Source organism: Watersipora subatra, chromosome 6 (assembly GCF_963576615.1).
Source record: "Watersipora subatra chromosome 6, tzWatSuba1.1, whole genome shotgun sequence".
Taxonomy (NCBI): domain Eukaryota; kingdom Metazoa; phylum Bryozoa; class Gymnolaemata; order Cheilostomatida; family Watersiporidae; genus Watersipora; species Watersipora subatra.
In genome coordinates, this window is record NC_088713.1 from 2,386,559 (window position 1) to 2,409,462 (window position 22,904).

Consider the following 22,904-nt stretch of genomic DNA (forward strand, 5'->3'; position numbering starts at 1 on the left):
AAGTTTTAATGCGCGCTCTTATAAAAATTTTACTTTCAGTATGAGTTTATAAAGCGTAACAGATAAACTGCTAATATTATTGTTGCTAGTACCCTTACAGTCTGATGTGCCGTGGGAGAGCATCCGGTGTAATAAGTAACAGCACAATCATTCCAAAATGTGGGAAGGCGTTCGATTGACATAGGCATAACTGTGTCAGTCTACCAAGCCAAAAACCGGAAGTTTGAGTCCCGTATAATGCAACCTTTTCTTAACATCCAGCTATGGCTTCAGACAGACGGACAGACTGACAGGTTTAACTGTTCATAATGACTTCTACAACATTCACATCTACTTATATGAATTTAAAACCTGCAGCAGAAGGCAACTCCCTTCAACCAGCCAACTTTTACCATCAATGCCTGTTAGCACTAGAACAGTAAACTGTCTCACCAATGTTACCAATGGCTGTCATGTGGTCTCATTACAGCTAATTATATTAATGTGGGCTAATTACATTAATTATCAATTAATGTAATTAATTAATATTAGTGTAATTATTAATATATAATAATAACTAAAACTGTGACAGTCTAATGTGTCGTGAGAAATCATCAGGTGTAACAACTAACTGCATGATTATTACTAAATGTATCAAGTCAGTTAGTGCAGGTAGTAGTGTGATGGGCAGTCAAACTAAAAGTTGTGAGTTTGAATCCCGTGAGAAGCATTCTTTTTTCGTAACATTTAAATGCGGCTTTGATCATGGCTCTTATTATAGTAAAGATTGCAGAATACACATACATGTGGATATCTTATACAAGTAGGTGTAATAAGTGACTGCACAATTATTCTGTTGTGCAGCAAGATGGTGGAGTGATGCAGTTGGTAGCGTGTCGGTCTAGTAAACCAAAGGACGTTAGTTCTAATCCTGTTGAAAGGAAACTTTATTACTAACCTCCGAGCATCGTTATAGACAGTAAAGATTACCAGTTATTATTGATGCATTGTTCGCATGTTTTATAAAATCATTGCCACTAATCGAGGTAAAGGGCTGCACTCATATGCTTAAACAAAACAACGGTGATGTCATAGTAGTATTTTTCACCATCTCACCAGCAAGGAGGTTGGAGTACAGCACAGCAACACATGCTCTCTTTGCTAGGAATGACTCTACACTGATTTGTGTGCTCCAAGAAAACTGCAAACTCTCTGAAGTACATACAAAAAGGAAGCGAACGGAACGAGGCGTCACTAAGGCAAAATAGTAAAGGGTAACCATAAATCACTGGGGATGGATCAATAGATAATTAATACAGAAATTGACTTAGTTTAGGCAATATTGCTAGATAGAAGGATCTAAGCCAAGATTAGATATGCAGCTGAACATGGGGTCTCTGTGGCGCAATCGGTTAGCGCGTTCGGCTGTTAACCGAAAGGTTGGTGGTTCAAGCCCACCCAGGGACGACCATCTTTTCTTTCTCTGAAAGTGCGTGACAGGAATGCAGTAGTCGTAACGCTGTCTATGCTAAACAGAGGGAGCATTGGTAAAGGATTAGCTGGTTTATTTATCATTTGAATTATTTTATGCTAAATTGTATCTATCATATTTTAGCCCATACTTAGGAATTGTTCCCACAACTAACGATATTTTAGTAGGCTAATACAATACCCATATTAGTGATGCTAGGGAACGGTGTGGAATATTAGATACATATTCTACTTCTAACTAACCAAAGTAGCATTGCTGTCTGTCTTTTCAATTTTCCACATTGTTAGTGGCGTAATTGAGACAATGTGACAATTGAGATATACACTTACATTTAATAAAAGCGGCTTTGTTTATTTAAAACAGTTCATTTATACATTTCAAAGATCCAGATTATTGGACATACAAGTAATGTATAAAAAGACGAACATGAAGAAAATTTTAGCCAATATGGGAGCCTGCAACACTCAGCTTATTAGACAGATGCTGTAACCGTCTGAGTCAATCAGCCTCTTGAGAACCTCCAAATAATTGTGCCGTCTCCCGTAGGTAATTACCTTAATAACCAAACGTAGCCACCTAAATCTTGCCAAATTCTAACAAGTCCTTGATATTCACAGATTTTTAATAGACACTGTGTATAGTTTGCGCTTTTTCGTTAGTGATAAGCCGAGCGAACTAGAAGAAGACAACTCCTAAAGCTACTGAAATAAAATGATATTATAATCAGCTAGAAAAGTATATCCTCCTACTCAGCAATGCCACCAGTCAGTCATGTGCAGACTTGGACTAAAAGACCAAACAGTTCAGAGAGTTATTGGAGAGGATAGCATGGGGACTCATTGAACTATATGATAAAGGAAGTTGCAAGCGTACTAAACTTGTGAACAATATAGATAAAACAGTTTATTGGTTTCCCTGATAGAGGCCACTCTACAAACATTGTAGGAACGCCTACTGTACTAAACAACTTGGAATATAGGTTTGTGGAGTGGCCTAGTACAGTAGGCGCTCCTACAACGTAAATAATCCATTCCAGGAATGTTTACGTTATAGGGATTTTACGTTTTAAAAACAGTAAAATACATGTACATTGCCTGATCCATTCCAAGATCTTCTCAAACACATCCCTCTGGCCGTGAACAAAGGAAAAACTTGACTCAACTCTTTTAAGGCTGTACCGTAACAACAATATTATTGGTTTGGATCGACAACTTTTTTCCTTTTTATGATCAATCTCACTGGTTTTATAGACCATGATTGCGGTAAATTTACAACAAGTTGATAGGACTGCACGTTTTCGGGGTTCATTTTCAACGATTTGCTTATTTTTTCTAAACAGGAAAGTTTATTCCGCAAAGTAAAACTAATAACAAATATTTTGTACATCTAAAAGAAGGCAAAACAAAATATTTTTACTATAAAAAGCAGTTCTACCTGTTCGTCGTCTATCTGTATCCGAAGGGTCAAGGTTAGTATAAAAGATAACTTTCGACGATACTCCAACTCATGACATTCAGATTAGTAGACCAACGTTGTATCACATTCACCAATCGAATGCCTTTGTATTTATGAACAAATGCGCAGATATCCTATTCTTCTTTTTGTCGATACATTTAGCGATTTACATGAAGCGAGATAAACTAACATTCAAATTGAATTTAAAAACTCGCCCAACTTGACACTTTACGTTATATGGAATTTTTTACGTAGGAAACAAAAACTTCACATGAATTTTTTACGTTGGTTGGAGTTTACATTATAGGAGGTATACATTATATGAGCGTCTAATGTAGTAGAATTTTCATGATGAAGGCAGACAGGGATTTTTATGATGAAGGCAGCCTGGGGTTTTCATGAAGGCAGATTTGGATTTTCATGATTCAAACACGTTGAGATCCTTTTTGGCACAGATGGTTAGGATTCAACATTAGGTATTACAGTTAAACCCGATGGTGAAAACCGAAATCAGCTGTGATACCTGAATGTAGCACATAGGATGTGGATGGAAACAATCCAAACCGAGCTGAAGTAAATGAGCAAAATGCGAAACTGGGTGCTCACAGCAGTAGCAGAGCCTGGGCTAACAGTAGCAGAGCCTGGGTAACAAGTAAGTGTCAAACATTTGAAGCAGGAGCTCAGGCTTTTTAAATACATCTATAGGATATATATATATATTTCTCAAAGTACATGCATGTCTGTGGATCTGTCATTCCAGTTATAGTGCACACTGATTATTTTCCCGATGCGGCCACGAGTTACGATGCTCTTGTTAAGAAATAATTTCGTAAGGTTCGATTACTATATCTGGGGTCAACGCCAATTATTGTGCTGACAATTATATTGTCTCCGTATCGTCGTATTCGAAGTTTTGATGGATAGCTTCTGCTGGAACAGTAAGCTTTTTTGATACACACTTCTATGCAAAAATTGTTATTATCAATTCTACATATTAAGGATGTTTATTTTGTTTTCTCAGTTCGTATCAATTGTATTATTACCAGATCATCTTTTATTGTAGTCATAGCAAAACCGACATAACCTAGCTATTACTTGCTAATTATTTCACATTTACATCTAAACCTTTTTATAGTTGTTTTATTTTTTTTTAAATTTATTTGACCTGCACGTGACATTTTCCCCACGATATGAAGTTAAAAAGTTGTTTGACAAAGTTTGAAAACCTTTAAAGTTGTTTTTATTTTCTCTCTTAATTTATTTAAATTACACAAAACACTTTTCTCATGAATTGTAGTTTGAATGTTAGAAGGGCGAATGTTATTATATGTTAAATACAAATCAATTTTCTGTCCAAAAACTTTTTTGCTACCCGGGCAACACGGGGTAGTACAGATAGTCACAATGACAGTGCAACTAGATAACTTGTCTCATTACTGCAGACTAGGGACTCATGTTCTAGTGCAGCTAACACTCTGGTGCAGCTAACATTTTAAATATAACAACAAACTTAGCATTAGTAATAAACCTTGAAGAAAAAAATGCAACATGATCGCCGCTAAATACAAAATAAACCAATAAAAATCTTAGGAAAACATTAACAAAGTTACCTCAAAGAGAGAGTTATTGCAGTTCTTAAAATTGGTCTGAAGGGTGACATTATATGACAGGTGGATACATGTGGCCACAGGTGCTGACATATGACATTACTTTTTATTTTCTTTCAATTGTCAAACAGTCAATAGAGCTCATTTTGCCCAGCTTGTGGGAATATAAAAAGCCAGTTTAAAATTGGTCTAAGGAGTTACATTATATGGCAGGTGGTTACAGGCGCTCACAGCTCACATACGACATTACAATTTAATCTCCTGCTATTGTAAAGCTATCAACCAGTCAATAGAGCTTAGTTTGCGTAGCCTGTGGGAATACATGTCTATGTTGGAACCCTTGCCACATGAACTGCTATAGACCTAAATCCATATTATTTACCAGACAGTGAATTTTCTTATAAACTAATTGTATCCTCGCGGAGTGTCACCTCTTGCTTAGACCTGTCCAATAGCATCAGGCCTTCTCCGAGATACAATACTGATCCGCAGTTCCGTCTAGTGACTAGCTTGGAACCAGCTAGCGTTTCTGAAAAATTCTCTCCTTTGGAGGATATGAGCTTAGCATCTGCAGCGAGTCCGACAGCGTGATCCAGGGTGAGCGTCCGATGAGTCTTTGCTGTTAGATGTAGGTACCTTCTCCTAGCTCGCATGATCTCCTCCTGGCAAATAACAATATTGCTTCCTGTTATCTGAGAGCTACGGCATGTTTCAATATCCGATACTCAATTCTTGCTACAGAGTGCACAGGAAGTGATGAAGGAGCCTGGTTAAGACTGATGAACCTTTTGTGAGATTACCACAATAGGAACACAGGTGATTGTATATTACTGTTGCTTAACGCTTTCAAGCCTGGGCCATGATCATTTGGGGAGTTGTCTTTCTATCTGATCGAACGACCAAGTAAACCTGGTTACGTAGTTTCGATTTTCTTTTAAATATCCGGTTCACGTAAGATTACCAAATTTAGGTCACTCCATCTGTAATATGCTTTTAGTATAATTGCAAAGTTCCAAGTTGATTGGACTATTAGTTTGTGAAATATTATCGAAATACCGAAGGTATTTGTGATTGGCAGAGAAATGAAAAATGGCTGCTGACAAAAAATAAATTTTAATGACACACTTATGGAAATTCTTGGTTATGGAGGATCAAAACTAGACAAAGCTAAAAGGCCTCTCCTGAATAACAAGAAAATTACACTAAATCTATTTGTTTTTTATCCATAACAAATATATACACTCTATCAGATTCGGTGTACTGTAATCATTATGTTTCTGCAGTTATCTCAAACACGACTACTTTGAAATAGTGGGAAAAATATTTACTCAATTTGATGAAAACCATATATATCTGGAATATATGAAAACAATGTTATTGGAAAGTCATTCTAGGAATAATCTAATGTCATCACACAGCAGCAACATATAAAAAACATTTTTAGATTGACATATCTAAAAATCAGTCAAAGATCATAAAGTGATCAATTTCACTTTATGGTCTTTGACTTTTTACTGCCTCTTATTTGCTATTATCTTATTACAACATGGTTCCTTTTTGGGTGAGTGGGATGCGCAGGCCATTTTCAAGATTGATGACACTACTATATTTATTTTTGATGTATAGAAGAGATAAAAATTGATTCCTGCACTTTCATGAACAACAGCTCACACCCAAGGGGGCAAGCACACCTAATCTGAAAGTCCTGCAGTAGAGCATCTCTTAACTGTCTGTTGGTCACTTGCTGGCAGCGACTAATTTACCAATTTTCATATTATTACCTAAAATACAGACAGCTAAAAATCCTATGTTACTTGTACAAGAACAATACTGATTCTGTTCATATTATAGTAGTCCATAATTTACGGTGTTCCGAAGGGGAAATCTTAAGGTTTACAATCAGATGAGTGAATCTTTGGTGAGAAGTTCACCTTTTTTTCTACACACCAATCTTAACTGATAACATTTTTTAAAATTTCCTTGAATTTAACCATAAAATTGACACTGAGCGTTGCTTATATATACAATTTAAGTTATGAGTGGGCTTGCTCTGAAATACATTAACCCTTTCGCAGGTGAGTTTTTGAGCCTGTATCAGCTCGTCACGGGTGAATTAATTTTTCAAAAAAATGAAAATTTTGAAACTTTATTGAAATAATATTTTTTGCTACACTATGATTGTATGATAGGTTTGTATCATATAACAAGGCACTGTACAAACAGTTTTACACCCTTTGTGCCTATATGAGCTATTTAAACTATGTAAATTTTTAAGAAAATTGAAAAATTTGATTGTTTTTTTGCGATAATGTTATATTATTGAATAAAACATATTCTGTATTTATATTACAAATAAAGCATTTTACAAGATACCTCTGGTGGAACAAATACTGGCCCAATGGGACTGGTAAAATCATTGACATTAGGGCATTTTTCATTGGTAAGGTTTCTAATTACAGTCCAAACCACATCATTACTGATTGCATCTCCTCCACCATCCCTTGGCCCAACAACAGAAGCATCGTCATCACTAGACTCATCACTTATATCAAAGTCCATTAGATTCACATCAGAAAAATTTGAGTCACCGACTGAGTCATCAACTATAGAATCTGCCAAAACAAACTGGGCCCTTCGAGTTGATCTAGCAGGTCGTTGGGAAGATGAAGCCATGATTATAAAATGTTTTTGTGTTCTCAAATGATCAATGACTGGATCTCACTAAGTAAAAAAAGCACAAATAAAGGGCATTGACAACGATCGTAAAGCAAAAATCATTTCGGGGGAAAAGGCTTAGTATCTTACCGAGTAAAAAAACACATCGATATTGATAACGATCGCCCAAAACGAGTTGAAATGAAAATATACATGTCTAAAATGTAGTTATTCGAGTCCTCACATGTGTTCTTTTACTTTAAAAATATTTAATTTGATAGAATAACGAACACAGACAAATAGCAAGTTCTTTTGTTTACATAAAAGCATAAAATTCGATTCGGGGGGAAAGGCTTAGTATCTTACTGAATAAAAAAAACATTGAATGACGTTTGATTACGATCGCCCCAAAACAAAATGAAATGAAAAGATACATGGCTAAAATGTAGTTATTCAAGTCGCCACGTGTGTTCTTTTACTTTATAACGTATTTAAATGATTAGAAAAATGAACACAGACCAGTAGTAAGTCTTAATACGTAGTGCGTACGATATCGACATTAATGTCGCACCACCCACTAGGATCGATATCGCAAAACGACATTAATGTCGCACCACCTGTAAAAGGGTTAACTTGTATTACAAATTCATATCGGTAAAAGCGTTGGAACGAAGTTTTTATCTCGTTAGGAGCATGACATTGTTTTGGTAGCTGAATGAAATAGCCCAATAGAAAATGAGCTGTAAACATTTGCTGACAGAAAAACAGCACACTAAGGAATAGCAGGACACGCTAGTTTTCTCTATTTACATTGAGAGACGATTTGTGGAACTGCCACTCAATTCAAATGACGACTCATTCAAGAAATGCTACAGAGATATTATTTTTCCTCATTGCACACTGTAGTGCACTATAATCCAGATCATCCCTGTTATGGTAAATATTATACTGATATAATACCTATTAATATACTATTAATATTACTATATATCATTTTCAATATATTTTATATAATATATTATTAATACTATATAACAATTATATATTATTATTAACATATATAATACATATTATTAATATTATAATATTAACTATATATTATTATATATTATACAATATGTAATATAATAAATTGCTAGCCTACACTCAGCTACAATCACTAGCCTACATTCCTTGACATCCGACAAAGAAGTTAAATTTGTAGATGATGAGCGGAACTGAGTTTAAAAAGGAAGCTCTAGTTGGATATGAAAAGAAGAGACACGTCACAGCAGGTGGCTGGTGATAGATAGAGCAAACCTGTAGTTGAGTATCATTATAACTCTCATCTTCTGATTGGCCATCAGAAAGGAAATCATCTTCTGATTGGTCACCATCCGGCGAATCATAGGCTAACTGGCTATCGACTGCATCATTTGCATATCGTATAATGAGAGGAAGTTGAAACTCATCATCAATGGTTGGCCAACTCTGGTTGAAGATGTCTTTCTCCTACAACCATAATAGGATAAACTTACAAACACAATAGAAATGCTTGCAGATAATACAATATTGGTCACCATAATGATGGGTAAGCACAGATCCTCTGAATTATTAGTATTGCTGAAGTGACGCCTACCCAGTCATGATGTGAGAGATCATCTACAGGAAGCTGACGCGCAGTTCGTAAACCTTCCCAGAGTTCCGCAGTCATGTGAGGAGCAAATGGATGTAAAAGTATAAGCATATCGGCGAAGCACCTTTGAAAGTGTGGAGAGGAGACTTTGGTGTGGAGAGGTGCTTCTTTCTACGAGCAGATCAGAGTGTGTTAGTAATACTGCGAAGCTATAGCCTAAGGCACAAAAGTGATAATCTGCGACATAAAATTTAAAATGATAATCTGCAGCGGAGAATGGTGATTTGCAGTAGAGAATGATGATTTGCAGATAGAAGAGCGGTAGTGATAATTTGGATAGCCAAATGTACAAATGGCAATCTGCAGATAAGAACTTGAGGGTGATAATCTGCAACCTTGAATGTAAAATGATAATCCACTGATTAAAGTGTGGTAGTGCTAATCCGTAGAACAGAATGTAACAGTGACAATCTGCAGACAAGAACATTACAGTGATAATCTGAAGAAAATAATGTAAGGATGACAATTAATAGTTAAGAGTGTAGTTTCCATAGTCTACAAAGTCTGAAAAGTACTAGTTTGAAATTTATATGATGGAAAAAAGAACGTAGAGCCTTCAACAGAAGGCAGTGAGTTGATGTGCCAGATAAGTATGTGGCACGAGGTGACATGACCAATCAGTGCATGAGAACATAACTTTTCTGCACAAGTTTGCATATCACAAAGACCATGCGTAATGTCACAGCGGTTAGGTCCATGGTCGCAGGTAAACTGAGAGTCGACACTATAGACAATCCTGAAATTACAAACTTTTCATAGACCTCTGAATACAAATATTTGAACCAACGAACAAATGTGAACATAATACATACATCTATGAGAGAGAGGTTATCATACAGAGAATGTATAGCCTCGTGAAGATTGAAGGTATGTTCCATATGCAGCGACACGTTCTGCACACTCGTATTCCTTGTATTGTAGAGCATGTCTATTGTACTCTCTGTAGTCTCTGTGTCTATGAGATTCTCTGCCTTCTCCCGTCTCTGTCGTATGATAGAAACGGTGTGCCAGAGGATATGCATCCACTTGGGTATGCTGATGCCTGAAAGGTTAAAGGTCAGAAGTCCTTGAAACAAAATTTTCTCTCAAGTTTCAATTAACTTCAAGTTTCAAAAACACAAGACGCTGTAAATCCATAGACAAACGCAATATATCTGGTCTGAATGAACATATTAGAGATTAAGTAAAGAGAAATAGACATATCTATGGTTGGCAGATAATGCTGAGTCTCAAGGAAGCAATGTACAATTGCTGACCGTGCGCTTTTATCAATGTGCAACCGAGGCATAAACAGGATACAACAAACAGAAGGTATTTGAGATGATATGTGTGAGATGATAACTCCACATCTGTACCAGTCCCAGTTCTCACAACTAGCAGCCTACTTGATGAACACGAATATTTCATTAGGTTTTATAGGGGTACAAAAGACCATTTGGGTCGCGGTCACAGAAACCATGGTTAAGTCGCAAATCACGAAGTTGAGTTATTCGACTTTAAAGTTCCACTAACTGAATTTATAATTTTAGTAAGGATTTTGATAACACATGCTTCTGGACTAATCAAAGAGAGATCTTTCTGAATCTGAAGTCAGTTTAGATAATAAATGTCTTAAAACCTCGGAAAAACCCCTTAAAACCGTTGCTATGCTAAACAGGAAGTACTGATAAATGGCGTCCGAAAAACGTAATCGTTTCTTTTTTGCCGATTTGAGGGATAATTCTGACATTTTGGACACTTATAATGAGTACTTTGGTATTCCAACTGATGCCAAAAGCAGTGTAAGTAAAGGGAATGACCATGATATATTCTTAACCATTCATATAAGATTTTTACAATATTTAATTATAAGAATAATTATTCGATTTTATAAGATTTGATTATAAGAATTATTCGAATTTGCAAGATCAAAGTATGAAGTGACCAATGATGTGCAATATGTTACTGCTATTATTATTTTTTAACATTTTGTTGATCATACTACGGTTGTGCTCAATATCGCAGCGCTGCCAAGCCGTTTTTAATATCTGCAAAATTAGGTAATACATTTTCTTATAGATATACAGCCATTTCTATGACAACCAGCCAAAATCTGTTTAGATTTTTAAATTCAGCATAATTTTTTTGATACAAATACAGAAATCTAGATAAATATCACAACCTCTTAATATTGGTTGCTATGACGTTTTGAAATGCAAACAAAACTGTGCATCGGTTTTCGTTTCTCAGACTTTAACACCAGTTTTCTCGGAACTAAGTTTTCGCACTGATGGTAAACATGCATTCAGTTTATTGACCATAAAATCTGTTGTAATTAAGCTAGAATCAAAATTTTTTTTGCAAAATAATTGTGCGAATTTTCTCCTTCTGTTAATGCAAATAACTCTAAATCTTATAATCCCGACTTAACCATGGTTTCTGTGATCATGACACATTTTTCTAACTCTAATAAGTTTATATCTTTATGGCCACACTGTAATTGTATTAAAGTATGCTAACACTTGTTCTAATGACTATACATAGTTGTAAAAAACTTTGACGCTTTATCTGTGTGATTCTATGGAAACATTGTAATGGTATAACTATAAACACACTCTGACAGTATAACTCTATAAATATATTCTAAATTTACAGCTCTGTGAATACACACTAACTGTATAATTCCATGAATACACACTAACTATATATATATATATATATAGTTATATCATATATATATCATATATCATATATAGTTATTTTCATAGATATATATATATATCTATGAAAACATACTAGCTGCATAACTCTATGATTGAACACTAACTGCATAACTCTAGGGAAACACTAAATGCATAACTCAATGAGTAAACACCGGCTGTATAACTCTATGAATACAGACTTTTGCCATGTAGAAACATAAGCTTCTTGGCGAGGTCAGGGCTCCAGTTCTTTACAGCTCGTGGGGCAGCATTGGCCAACATATATAGACGCGTTTGGTCCACACCGTGCATGTTCAAGACCTCCTGAAATAATGTGTGAGATACTTTTTTACTTTAGACATACAATAATTTTTCGTTTTTTTTATTTACAGCAGTAACCTTGCTATGGAGAAACAAAGTGAACAAATCGATATAAATCTACATTGAGAATGTACTTAACTAAATGTAAAATTACAGTAATCGTGAATCTCAAACCGAATTGAAATGAAAAGGCAGAAAAATTGTCGATACAAACCAATCCATCATTTTTTTGATGTTATCCCCTTGTTTGCACATGCGCTCGTCCATGAAAAAAGCCGCCATCTTTGTAGAAAACGATCGTCATTCTCTTAATTAATAGTATTTTTCGGTGTTGTTTTGACACTAAAATAAAAATTTGCAAACAAAAACATTGTTTGCAATAATTAATTGTAGAAGCTTCGTGTTTTTAACGATAAAATGTGTCCATAAAGATGGCGGACAACGATAGAATGACGTCACAAAAAAACGAAGGATAATACTACAGCTAATGTACAATCATTCAATTAAGTTGTTAAGTTTAGTTTTTCTGATTTTGAAAGACCAAAGAGGTGAGTTTATAAAGATCTTGTCACGGATTAGGCTATTTACATGTATTTTACTGTTTGTATAACATAAACGTTCCTGGAATGGATTATTTACTTCAGTGGTTTCTACCATATAAAACAAATTTTAAGGAAATATTTGACTTGACAACATTGTACCAGGGAGTTTCTAGCATACCCCTTCAGAACTTCTCAAACTTAGTAACTAAAGATGCTGACCGAAATTAAAAATAAAACATTCACACAAATATATACATCATATTAAGTCAAACCAGTGCATATAATTTATGAATTAGAGTAAGTTAACCAACATTTTTACATCATCCTCTCTACCAGCAAATCAACACATTAAATAAACAAAAATCTATGAAGTCTTATATTAATATTTCTTCCAACATATGAGGGTTTCAATATTAAACAAAAATTTCAGAATGAATCAACTATGCGTAATGAGGTTTGATTATTTATCATGGAAACATAAAAGAAAAAAAAAACATAAAAACCAGCAAATGAGATTCTCAAACTGAAAGTAATGTAAACATACCAGTAAATAATTTCTAGTTTTTATAACTTTTTATAACTAGTTTTTCATTAAACCACTTTGAAGACACGCGAAGTCAAAAAAGGTAAAGCAAAAATCTAAATCATGCATTCATAAACTATCTGCTAGACATTTAATAATATGGAAAACAAATGGATTTAAATGTTCTTTTGAACTATTGAAAAACACTAAAAGATAATATAAATGATTTAGTAGACATTGTTTACCAAATCATTTTTTATAAATGCCCTCCTATCATTAGTTATAAAAATATTTGGTGTTTTTATATATGTTAGTATATGCTGTATGTCTTTATATAAAACATTGTGCTAAACACCTCGCTATCCGTCTGATCCTTTATTACTCGAGTATGACATAGACTTTGACTACTAACTAACTCAAACACATTTACAGAATCCATCAATACTCTGTGGTTCAGCCTCCAGCTTCATCACTTCATGGAATAATACTCAATAAAAATTAAAAACAACAAAAACAAATAAAAATGAAATGTGAAAAAATAAAATACATTAATCTCTCTCATACCCTGGCCTAGTGAAAAACTGTTGTGAAGCACCATTGGAATAGCAGCCGTCGGGATTCACTGTTGTTCTCGTTACGTTTTGTGAAGTGTAAAAATACAAAGTGCTTGCAACACCCTCCATCATGCCTCCTAACCCCCCTCGACTTTCAGAATTGTCTAATAAACATGAGAAAAAGAACAAAATGTTTACGGTTAACAGAGAAGATGCTTTTATAGGTACAAATTTATTAGTTTTTATTTTAGATTTTCACTGAACGAGGGGGCAACTCTGATTAACTGTGAAAAGTGAGATATTACTGCCACACCAAAAAATCTGAGAATACTTCAAATATAAGTAAAGTAATTCACTATAACCATTGCAATAAGTAGAAGTTGCCTGACCTTCCCAATATGTTCACAGAATTTCCAAATATTGCTTAAAAGTGTTCATCTTTTACTAAACTTTCGTTAATTTTCTCGTCGTATTTTTAATGTGTTTCCGTCCGGTTAAGCGATGTTTGCCTCGCAATTACTATAACTTTTAGCCGACATTTTAAAACCTTTTCAAGCTGATGCGGGGAGAAAGACTGAGTGATGCTATAATTCTCAAATCGACCTCTTGCATACTTTGCCATATAGTGTAGTGGGCATCAAAAACCGGTTTGTATCTCAAATAATTATTGATATCTCGAGGAAGAAACTTGCTAAAAAGTGATCTCGAGTTTCTCATATGTTAGGGCACTCGTATGTAGAGGGATGATGGCAATTCACTGTAACTATTGCAACAAGTTGAAGTTGCCCGACCCTAACAAAACATTCCACAGATTTCCAAGTATTCCCACCACACTACATTAGATTAAAAAAAATTCCCGCTCACCAGCTGTAGGTCATATGAATTATCAATTACTCCTTGCTAGACATGTGACCAAGTAAAACTTTCCCTCAGTCAGTCAAATGCATATTAGCAGAACCTTGAATAGTCGCCACATCCAAAACCAAAACCTTTGGGAAGTTTTCAGCTAGCAGACCTCATCGAGCCCGTACAAGATATGTTAGCTGCCAGTCAAAGATACAGCAGTACCATTGATCCATAGACAAATGCCTATGGATCGATAACACAGAACTCTTCCTGTCAAAAGAGGTACCCACATCCAGCTTCCATTAAATATAAACTTGAAAAGTTTTGTAGATTTTATTCGGTAGTATCGTTATTTTCTATTATTTGCGATTGTTTTTAATGTTGGAGGTGATCTGATTCCCAAGATGTTTTAGGATTAAAATCGACGAAACTTTATCGCGATTAAAACGGTTAGATCCAGCGAAAGTGCAACTATGATGTCTATAGTTGCAAACTAGAATGGGAATGCGTAACGCTGCAACTTGATCGCAATAGACGATATCTAGTATCACAGCGATAACAACTAGTGACATCATTTCGAACATATTTATCTTCTGAGCATTTTAATCACGATCAAGTTTTAATGATTTCACTCTAAAAATATCCTGACAATCAGATCATCTTTAACATAAAAAACAATCGCAACTGATAGGAAAATTCTGATACTTTCTGATAAAATCTACAAAAAATGTGTAAGTTCATATTTAAAGGAGGTCTAGCAGCATCAAAGTCTATCGTACTTTTCGGACTATAAACCGCACCCCTATATAAGCCGCATCTGCTTTATTTTCCAAAAACGATAATAAAACAAGGCCTATAATAATAAACCTATAATAATTATAGGCCGCACCTTTGTATAGGCCGCAGAACTCAGGACGGTGCTTTTTAACACGGCAGCCGCTTTGCTGTTTAAAACGGAACAGTGCCGAACGACGCTGTTTCGTATTAACCGACGCTTTTTAACCTAGTGCCTAACGGAACAGTACCGTTAGGCATTGTTTCGCATTTTCTTCCACCGCTAGAGGCGCACTAACTGGAGATTCTGGTTAATGCCCCCTAGCGGTGAAAGAAAAAGCCACAGAATAGCCGCACCCTTATATAAGCAGCATGGCTCAAATCATCAGAAAAAAGTAGCGGCTAATAGTCCGAAAAGTACGGTATATATTTTGCAAACTAGGCAGCCAACTTAATGTTAATTAAGAATTATTCTCTCATGAAACATTTTTAACTATAATAATAGCCGTGCTTGTTGGGAGCCAGGGTTGGAAATTATGATAAAAGATTGCTATAAACAGGACTCGAACTCTTGAAATTCAGCTTGGTAGACAGAGACTCTAATACCCGCGCAATCAAATCTACCTTCTGGCATTTCAGAATAACTGAGCAGACGTGTTTACTCTGTGCTTTATCGGCAGACTGACAACCTCTCACAGCCAGAGAGATTATCAGGGTGCTAGTATATAATACTCTAGTCTGGCACACTTACACCAGATCGGTAGCATAGATTAATTACAAACTCAAAACTTTGCCTGTTTGCCATTAGTTATGAATACTAAAAAAATTTAATACTCTGGACATTACGTTATTTTATCTCAGGTTTCTACTGACTGGAACTTTGAACTTTATTTAAAATAGCCTAATATCAGTAATATGATTATGGGTGGGCTGTCATTCCACCAATCCTTTGGTTTGTGGGTAGCTAAAAATTTTACAGGTTGACTTGCAACAAAATTCACATTACAGTTATTTGGTATCATAAGATTCACCATGTCTTACTCTGTTGTGTTGTAGGTGTAAAATATATGAAAATGTGATTACAAGCTCTTAAAAGCTCAAAAATGAACAGTTAATTGCAGCCACACGAGACCGCCGTAGTTTGGATTCGCTTTCCAAAACGGCTAAAATGGGACGTAGTTGTTACAGGATGGTTTCTGTTTACACTTTCATGCAACCTCATTCGTCGAAATATTTTCACAAATATACTTCACGCATTCAATAAAACCATGTCTATTGTTCTTACGTGTCTGTTTTATCGTCATTGTAATGCTGTCACTTTTAGCACTGATATCTTATAACTTACCGTAAAAATTCGTTAAACTTTTTAACCTTAGCTCGAAGGAGTACATATCATTGTCTGATAATCATGACGAGCCTGTTGGTCACATGTGATAATCGAAAAGTGCTGCAAAAATTATTTGCGAAGTATTGAGTCACATGATCAGATTACGACTTGATGATTAGATAATGCCGAAACAAAACTGTAAAGTAGCGAGCATCTATATTTGATACGGGGTCTTCGGTAAAACCCGAAGTGTTTGTCATAAACTAGTGCTACGAGAAGTTTTATATTGAGCTTTTTATTGGCCTTTCAATTCACGTGAGAACATCACGTGATAAGACAATAGCCAAATTTCATGGCTACGTCATCAAAAGAGATTCCAATCTACGGCGGCTATTCGTTTTTGAGCTTTTAAGAGCTTGTTATCACATTCCCATATATTTGGCACCTACAACACAACAGAGTAAGACATGGTGAATCTTTTGATACCAAATAACTGTAATGTGAATTTTGTTGCAAGTCAACCTTTAAGTAAATTACCATGAGCTGTGTTATGTAACTATTGCAATAGCTTTAATATCAGCAAAATTTAATTTTAGTTAAGATTTTGTCAGAATTTAAATATCGCAACAACAAAAAACAGATGGAAATCTATCTATTTTTTACTGCATCGAAACTATGAAAACAGTTTATTTGAAGGATTACCTAGCCGGCAATTAAAATGTGTAGTTGTCAGCCCTTTACAGTAAGAAGGGATCCGAGGAGACAAATCTAAAATTAGTTTTACCATTTAGTTATTGAACAACCTTATTAAAATTTTCATCCTACACTTCATTAACTGTCATAGCATAAGATTTATAGTTTCTAAAGTTTCCATTCAAAATATTGGCGATACCAATAATTCATTTTCAATGTTTGAATGTAACACAGTATCTTCTAGGCACTTAGGCTTGGACGGTTATGTTGTAAGGTACATAAAGTTTTGATTAGCGGCCTTGTGATATAAGGCGTCACTTAGCTTCTATTCACTACCACCATAAAACTGTAATTCGAAACAATAAAGCAACAATGGATTAAACACTGGACAATAAATGACACAGTAAAGAGTGAGCAACTCCCAAACAACCAGCTAAAACTCACACTAGGTTGCACTCCATTGTATTTAGACTTGCTCATCTTTTCTAGAGTATGTGTTACAGGCTGGCCAGTACCCTTCTCCACAACAGTCTCTCCTGAAGTACAACAAAGGATCAGAGGCTACACTCCACAAGAAAACATGTAACTACTACTACACAGACCAAGCTCATAGCTCATAGGCTGTGGCACATGCCGTGTGACCATTGCTGCAGAAGTAGCAAATTCAATTCATGATAATTTGTGATTAAATATCTACTAGTATGAAAATTATATGCGCATCAATTTCAGGAAAAATTATACAAAAAAAATGCCAAAACTATTGATGATGAACTTCAAGCAGCAGATAAGACTACAAGGGCTGATGAATTGTGATTTTAAATTTTTTTATCAGGTAAGACGACTGTGAAAAAATACATCATAAACCCTTTATGAAGGCTTCACACGCGCAATAGCTTGGTTAATCAAGGTACAGAGAGCCCAGTAAGCAAGCAGTGAGTAGGATGTGGCTCACATGATGGAAAATGCCAGCGATTTATATAAAAACCTTTTATTGCCATAGACGTCAAACCATTTTAAAATTTTGATTTCTCTCTCAACAATTGAAAATTCCTAGAATCTTCAGTTTTAATCGTCCAATCAGAGGTCTACTTATAAAATATACATGTAAGGCAGTGAGTAACCTTTGAAGTTCGATTCATGTTCTATTACAGAAATTGAATGTTTTTTTAAAATTAGGAATAAAAATATAATTCGCTAGTTGGGAATGAGTCCTGACACACAGCGAATTGAGCATAGACATTCTTAGATATTCTCTCATTCTCTCATTATGATCTTCACTTAATTCACTGATAAACAGTTTGAAGCATCAGAGTAGCATAACTGCCGACAGCAATGGAAAACAACTAGATGGCAGATGAGGGAGGAAATATAAATTGGTGTATGTCAGTGCAAGCCCACTCATATAACTTATATTGTATAAATAAGCAACACTCAAAGTCAATTTTATGGTTAAATTCAAGGAAATGTTAAAAATTAAAATTTTTTATCAGTCAAGATTGGTGTGTAGGAAAAAGAGGTGAATGGCCCACCAAAGATTCACTTATCTAAGTCTAAACCTTTTGAGGGGAGAGAGGGGAAAGGAAAGGAGAAGGTGAGAGGGAAAGGTGGTGGAAGGAAAGGTGGAAGGAAAGGTTTAAGAGAGAGCAGTTATTCATAAACATTTCTAGGGGGGGGGGGGGGGGGGGGGGGGCTTCTCTAAGCAGTGAGAGAGACCATTCTTACTGTCTCACAATGTTAAAGTAACATCATACAATAAATAATTTACAGTGATTTTCTTACATTATATAATATAGATCATCTTAACATGAGTACCTGCATCCTAAAGTCTTATCCACAAGCAGGTAAGACTTCTCTATAATTTGCGACCTGCCCTCTAGTGTCGGCCAAGTGTCACCTACACACTAGAGTTTAACAATGTCTCATAGAGTTTGAAGTAGAGCACCTGCCCTATAGTACCAATCATAAAGTAGTTACTGTTTAGCGTTAAAAGCGGAGCACCTGCCATTGGGTGTCTCCCCTACACTTACCATCAATAGAAACCTTACTCCTGTGAAGGTACTTGCCAGTATCTGTCACCCTATAGCAGTCGGAGTGCACAGTGCCCAGCGCCAGCTGCAGAGAGAATGGCTCTCGGTGACTCGTCATCTTCTCATCACAGAGAAAATGATTCATGAACCGAGCGTAGTACATATGGAGGATAGCTAAAACAGAAGGAAAAGAAATTCTAGTCATATGACATGATTCTGTCACAATTGACATGACGCCGATTCCCAGAGTAGCTCCACCCACTCGTCACGTGACCAAGCAACTAGTCGACCTCCGACAAGCAGAAACTAAAATGGCAGCGGCTACACGAAGTGTACATTGTTTACCGAGTGATTTTGGTGAAAGCTTTTTACCGTATATTCCAACTCTTAAGCAACGAATTCAAGAAAGAAAGTATGCAAATGAAAGCTTCTTAGCATCAGTGAATGTGTTTGTTGAAAAAAAATGATGAAGAAAGTACTGTAAAGGCGACAACATACCGGTCACAGCGAAAGAATGAGAAGCCGCTGAAGGTCACTGATGCGCACTGTTCTTGTAAAGCGGGGTAAATTAACTTTTTAATTCTTACAAAAATAAGTGTATGTTTTAGTAATATTCACCATGACTGCCTCATTTTCGTTCCATGAGTCCGATCTATACCAGGTACAGCACCTGTCAAGATTAGATCAAATAATTTGTACGTTGACAGTTTTTTTTTATGATTTCTGATATGGCAAATGGGAGATTTTAAGAATTTTGTGCAACATGTCTATTGATATTATTTTAGGCACGTTACTGTCAAGATGTGCATTAATTGATACATTTAATTTTTGATTGTATTTAATTGAGGCCCATTATTTCATAAGACATTTAAATTTTAGAGCTGGAGGGGAATGTGTCCATGTCTTGGGACTATTTCTCAAGTTGGCGGACTGGCTAATCAGTAGCCTGCAAGAAGTTCCCAGTAAACCAGCCTGCACATCAAAACCGCAGGAATGGGACAGGCCAAGGGGGAGAAAAATCATTGCAGAGCCAGAGTCCTCCATGATCATCAGTTGGCTGGTAAATGAAGACCAAAAGAAACGCCCACTGACTGCAGACATAACTGACAATAGGTATAAAATTGAAAAAAAGTTGTGAGTTTCAACACTTTATTGAAGACACTGTGTTTATAAATAAAACACATGTGTTTTAGTTACAATGTTATGAATAAATAGTCAACAATTCTTCAAGTATGAATTGAAAAGGTGTTCCTTTTAGTAATAAAATTTTAATGTTAAATCTCTAAAATACATACAATGTGTTTCACTCGGTTTCACTCAAATACATTCGGTTTCACTTTATTTCAGAAAAGTTCAGCTGTTGAACAGGGACATTGAGCTTCTCGCCGCTATAAGGGGTACACCACTTGGGTACTTAGCATCCAAGCCATACAAGACAGTGGCCACCAGCAGTGGTGAACAGAATGCTGGCTCAACGCTAGAGTTAAATATATTGGATATATATATGTATATAGCCGAAATATATTGACAATATTTATTTCTCATTAATGTACTTGTGTCCAATTATTTATATGTGTGTTTCAAGTGACCAGCTATTTTTCTCATTCGGATAAGAAAAATGACTGTTGAAATAATGAATACTTCTGCCCTTAGCATAATGTACATGTATGTATGTTAATGTTTGTTCTGTTTATTGTATGAAGTCAATATTTTGTAGAAATTATTTTTATTGAAATTCAAATAAAGTCACAAAGTCAAAAACGATGTCAACGGAGTCACAAAGACCCCATTGACATCGTTTCAAGATTTTAAATCGTCAAATAAACGGTAAAAATAGAAACAAAATTAACGTTCAAAACAACATTCACTATTGTTGCTTGTTGGAGGTCATGGCGGATAGCAACATCGGTTGCTAAGCCTTGTCGTATCTGGACGCTGATTGGTCAATAGGTTAGTTCGATTGACAGCTCGCGTCATGTCAATTGAAAATGCCTGGAAAGTTTTCCCATGGGTGGTCAAACCGCCATGGGTGGTCCTAGCATGAACTAATCTTCTGATTCAAAGGCACAGCAAATATATATGAGAGGAGTTCCAAATGTTCGAGCTGCCAAAGAAACTTACCATGCAAGAGTACACTGTCATAAAAACTTGCACAAAATTTTAGTTGATTTGATCAGAAAGTGCCCGTATATTTCTATCATTTGAGATTGTTTTTGATGCTTGAGGTGATCTGACTTCCAGGATGTTTCACGATTAGAACCGAAAAAATTTGATCATGGTTAAAACACTCAAAAGAAAAAAAACTATGTGTGAAATGATGTCATCAGTTGATATCGCTGCTGTTGCAATTGTGTTGAAGTTGCAGCTTTACGCGTCTCTATCCTGCCAGTAGAGAAGATACAGCCTTCTCTAATCTAGAAGATCAAGTTTATAAACATCTTGGCAGTCAGATCACCTCAAACATCAAAAACAATCGCAAATAATAGAAAAAATACCAATACTTTCTGACAAAATCTACTGAAATTTTTTGTAAGTTCATCTCTAATGGGGCCATAACTCCAGATTGTGTTTAGGTGCAAGAACAGTTTATGACAAAATACCCTTCCTGATATTATGTAGCGGATCTCGGACCACTGACCTGCCACTTAGCATTTCCGAGTGTAACTGCCACACTACAGCTGACCCACAGAAAAGGACTGTCTACAGATTTTACATTTACAAGATGTGCCTTAGATGAGTGAAATGAATTATTCCCGAGAGATATAACGCTTTCCTAAGTGTAGTGTTTAGTGAAGTAACTTTGAATTGCCCTTCCAAACATAATCATATGTTGGAGTTATGCTCTTGTTATGGCCATGTGAACTAGTTTGATTCACCTCAGGGAAATGAGATTTGTTCTTCATTTTGCGTTTTGATTAAGAATTAAAAAATAAATTCTATCTTTGAAAAACTGAACTTTAGAAATGCCATACCTCATATACTACTAGACTGTGTGATGTTGATAGTTGTATAGAATGCGTTCAAATATATCAGCACAAGCATGTATATATATGTTATATATATAGCATAGGCCTATATATGTACGAGGGCCATTCAACAAATATGGTGAATCAATTTATAAAAATAGTTCTATTGTAAGTGGAAGCCTAAATTTTTTGAAAGTTTATTTATTCTTAACTTATGTACATGTATATAATATATAATCTCTACTAATATACATGTATATAATATATATAATCTCTACTAATATACATGTATATAATATATAATCTCTACTAATATACATGTATATAGTATATAAAATCTCTACCAATATACATGTATATAATATATATAATCTCTACTAATATACAAGTATATAATATATATAATCTCTACTAATATACATGTATATAATATATAATCTCTACTAATATACATGTATATAATATATAATCTCTACTAATATACATGTATATAGTATATAAAATCTCTACCAATATACATGTATATAATATATATAATCTCTACTAATATACATGTATATAATATATATAATCTCTACTAATATACATGTATATAATATATAATCTCTACTAATATACATGTATATAGTATATAAAATCTCTACCAATATACATGTATATAATATATATAATCTCTACTAATATACATGTATATAATATATATAATCTCTACTAATATACATGTATATAATATATTTAATCTCTACTAATATACATGTATATAATATATATAATCTCTACCAATATA

At 35.0% G+C, this 22,904-nt stretch overlaps 1 protein-coding gene and 1 non-coding gene across 2 annotated transcripts in view; one reads left to right on the forward strand and one right to left on the reverse strand.

Moving 5' to 3' along the window:
• The first annotated feature begins 1,372 nt into the window (after positions 1-1,372).
• Trnan-guu (transfer RNA asparagine (anticodon GUU)) lies at positions 1,373-1,446 on the forward strand. The gene has a single exon. It is a non-coding gene; the product is annotated as a tRNA-Asn (tRNA).
• Positions 1,447-4,652: 3,206 nt separating this feature from the next.
• The window catches only part of LOC137398503 (leucine--tRNA ligase, mitochondrial-like), a 38,895-nt gene continuing 20,643 nt past the window's right edge, over positions 4,653-22,904 (reverse strand). Inside the window, exons 14-20 of the mRNA XM_068084620.1 lie at positions 19,152-19,325; positions 17,569-17,660; positions 11,745-11,868; positions 9,676-9,905; positions 8,807-8,974; positions 8,488-8,679; positions 4,653-5,195 (exon numbers count right to left, since the gene is read on the reverse strand). Coding sequence (XP_067940721.1) covers positions 4,932-5,195; positions 8,488-8,679; positions 8,807-8,974; positions 9,676-9,905; positions 11,745-11,868; positions 17,569-17,660; positions 19,152-19,325 — 1,244 coding nt within the window. The 3' untranslated portion in view covers positions 4,653-4,931. The remainder of the gene's footprint in view (positions 5,196-8,487; positions 8,680-8,806; positions 8,975-9,675; positions 9,906-11,744; positions 11,869-17,568; positions 17,661-19,151; positions 19,326-22,904) is intronic.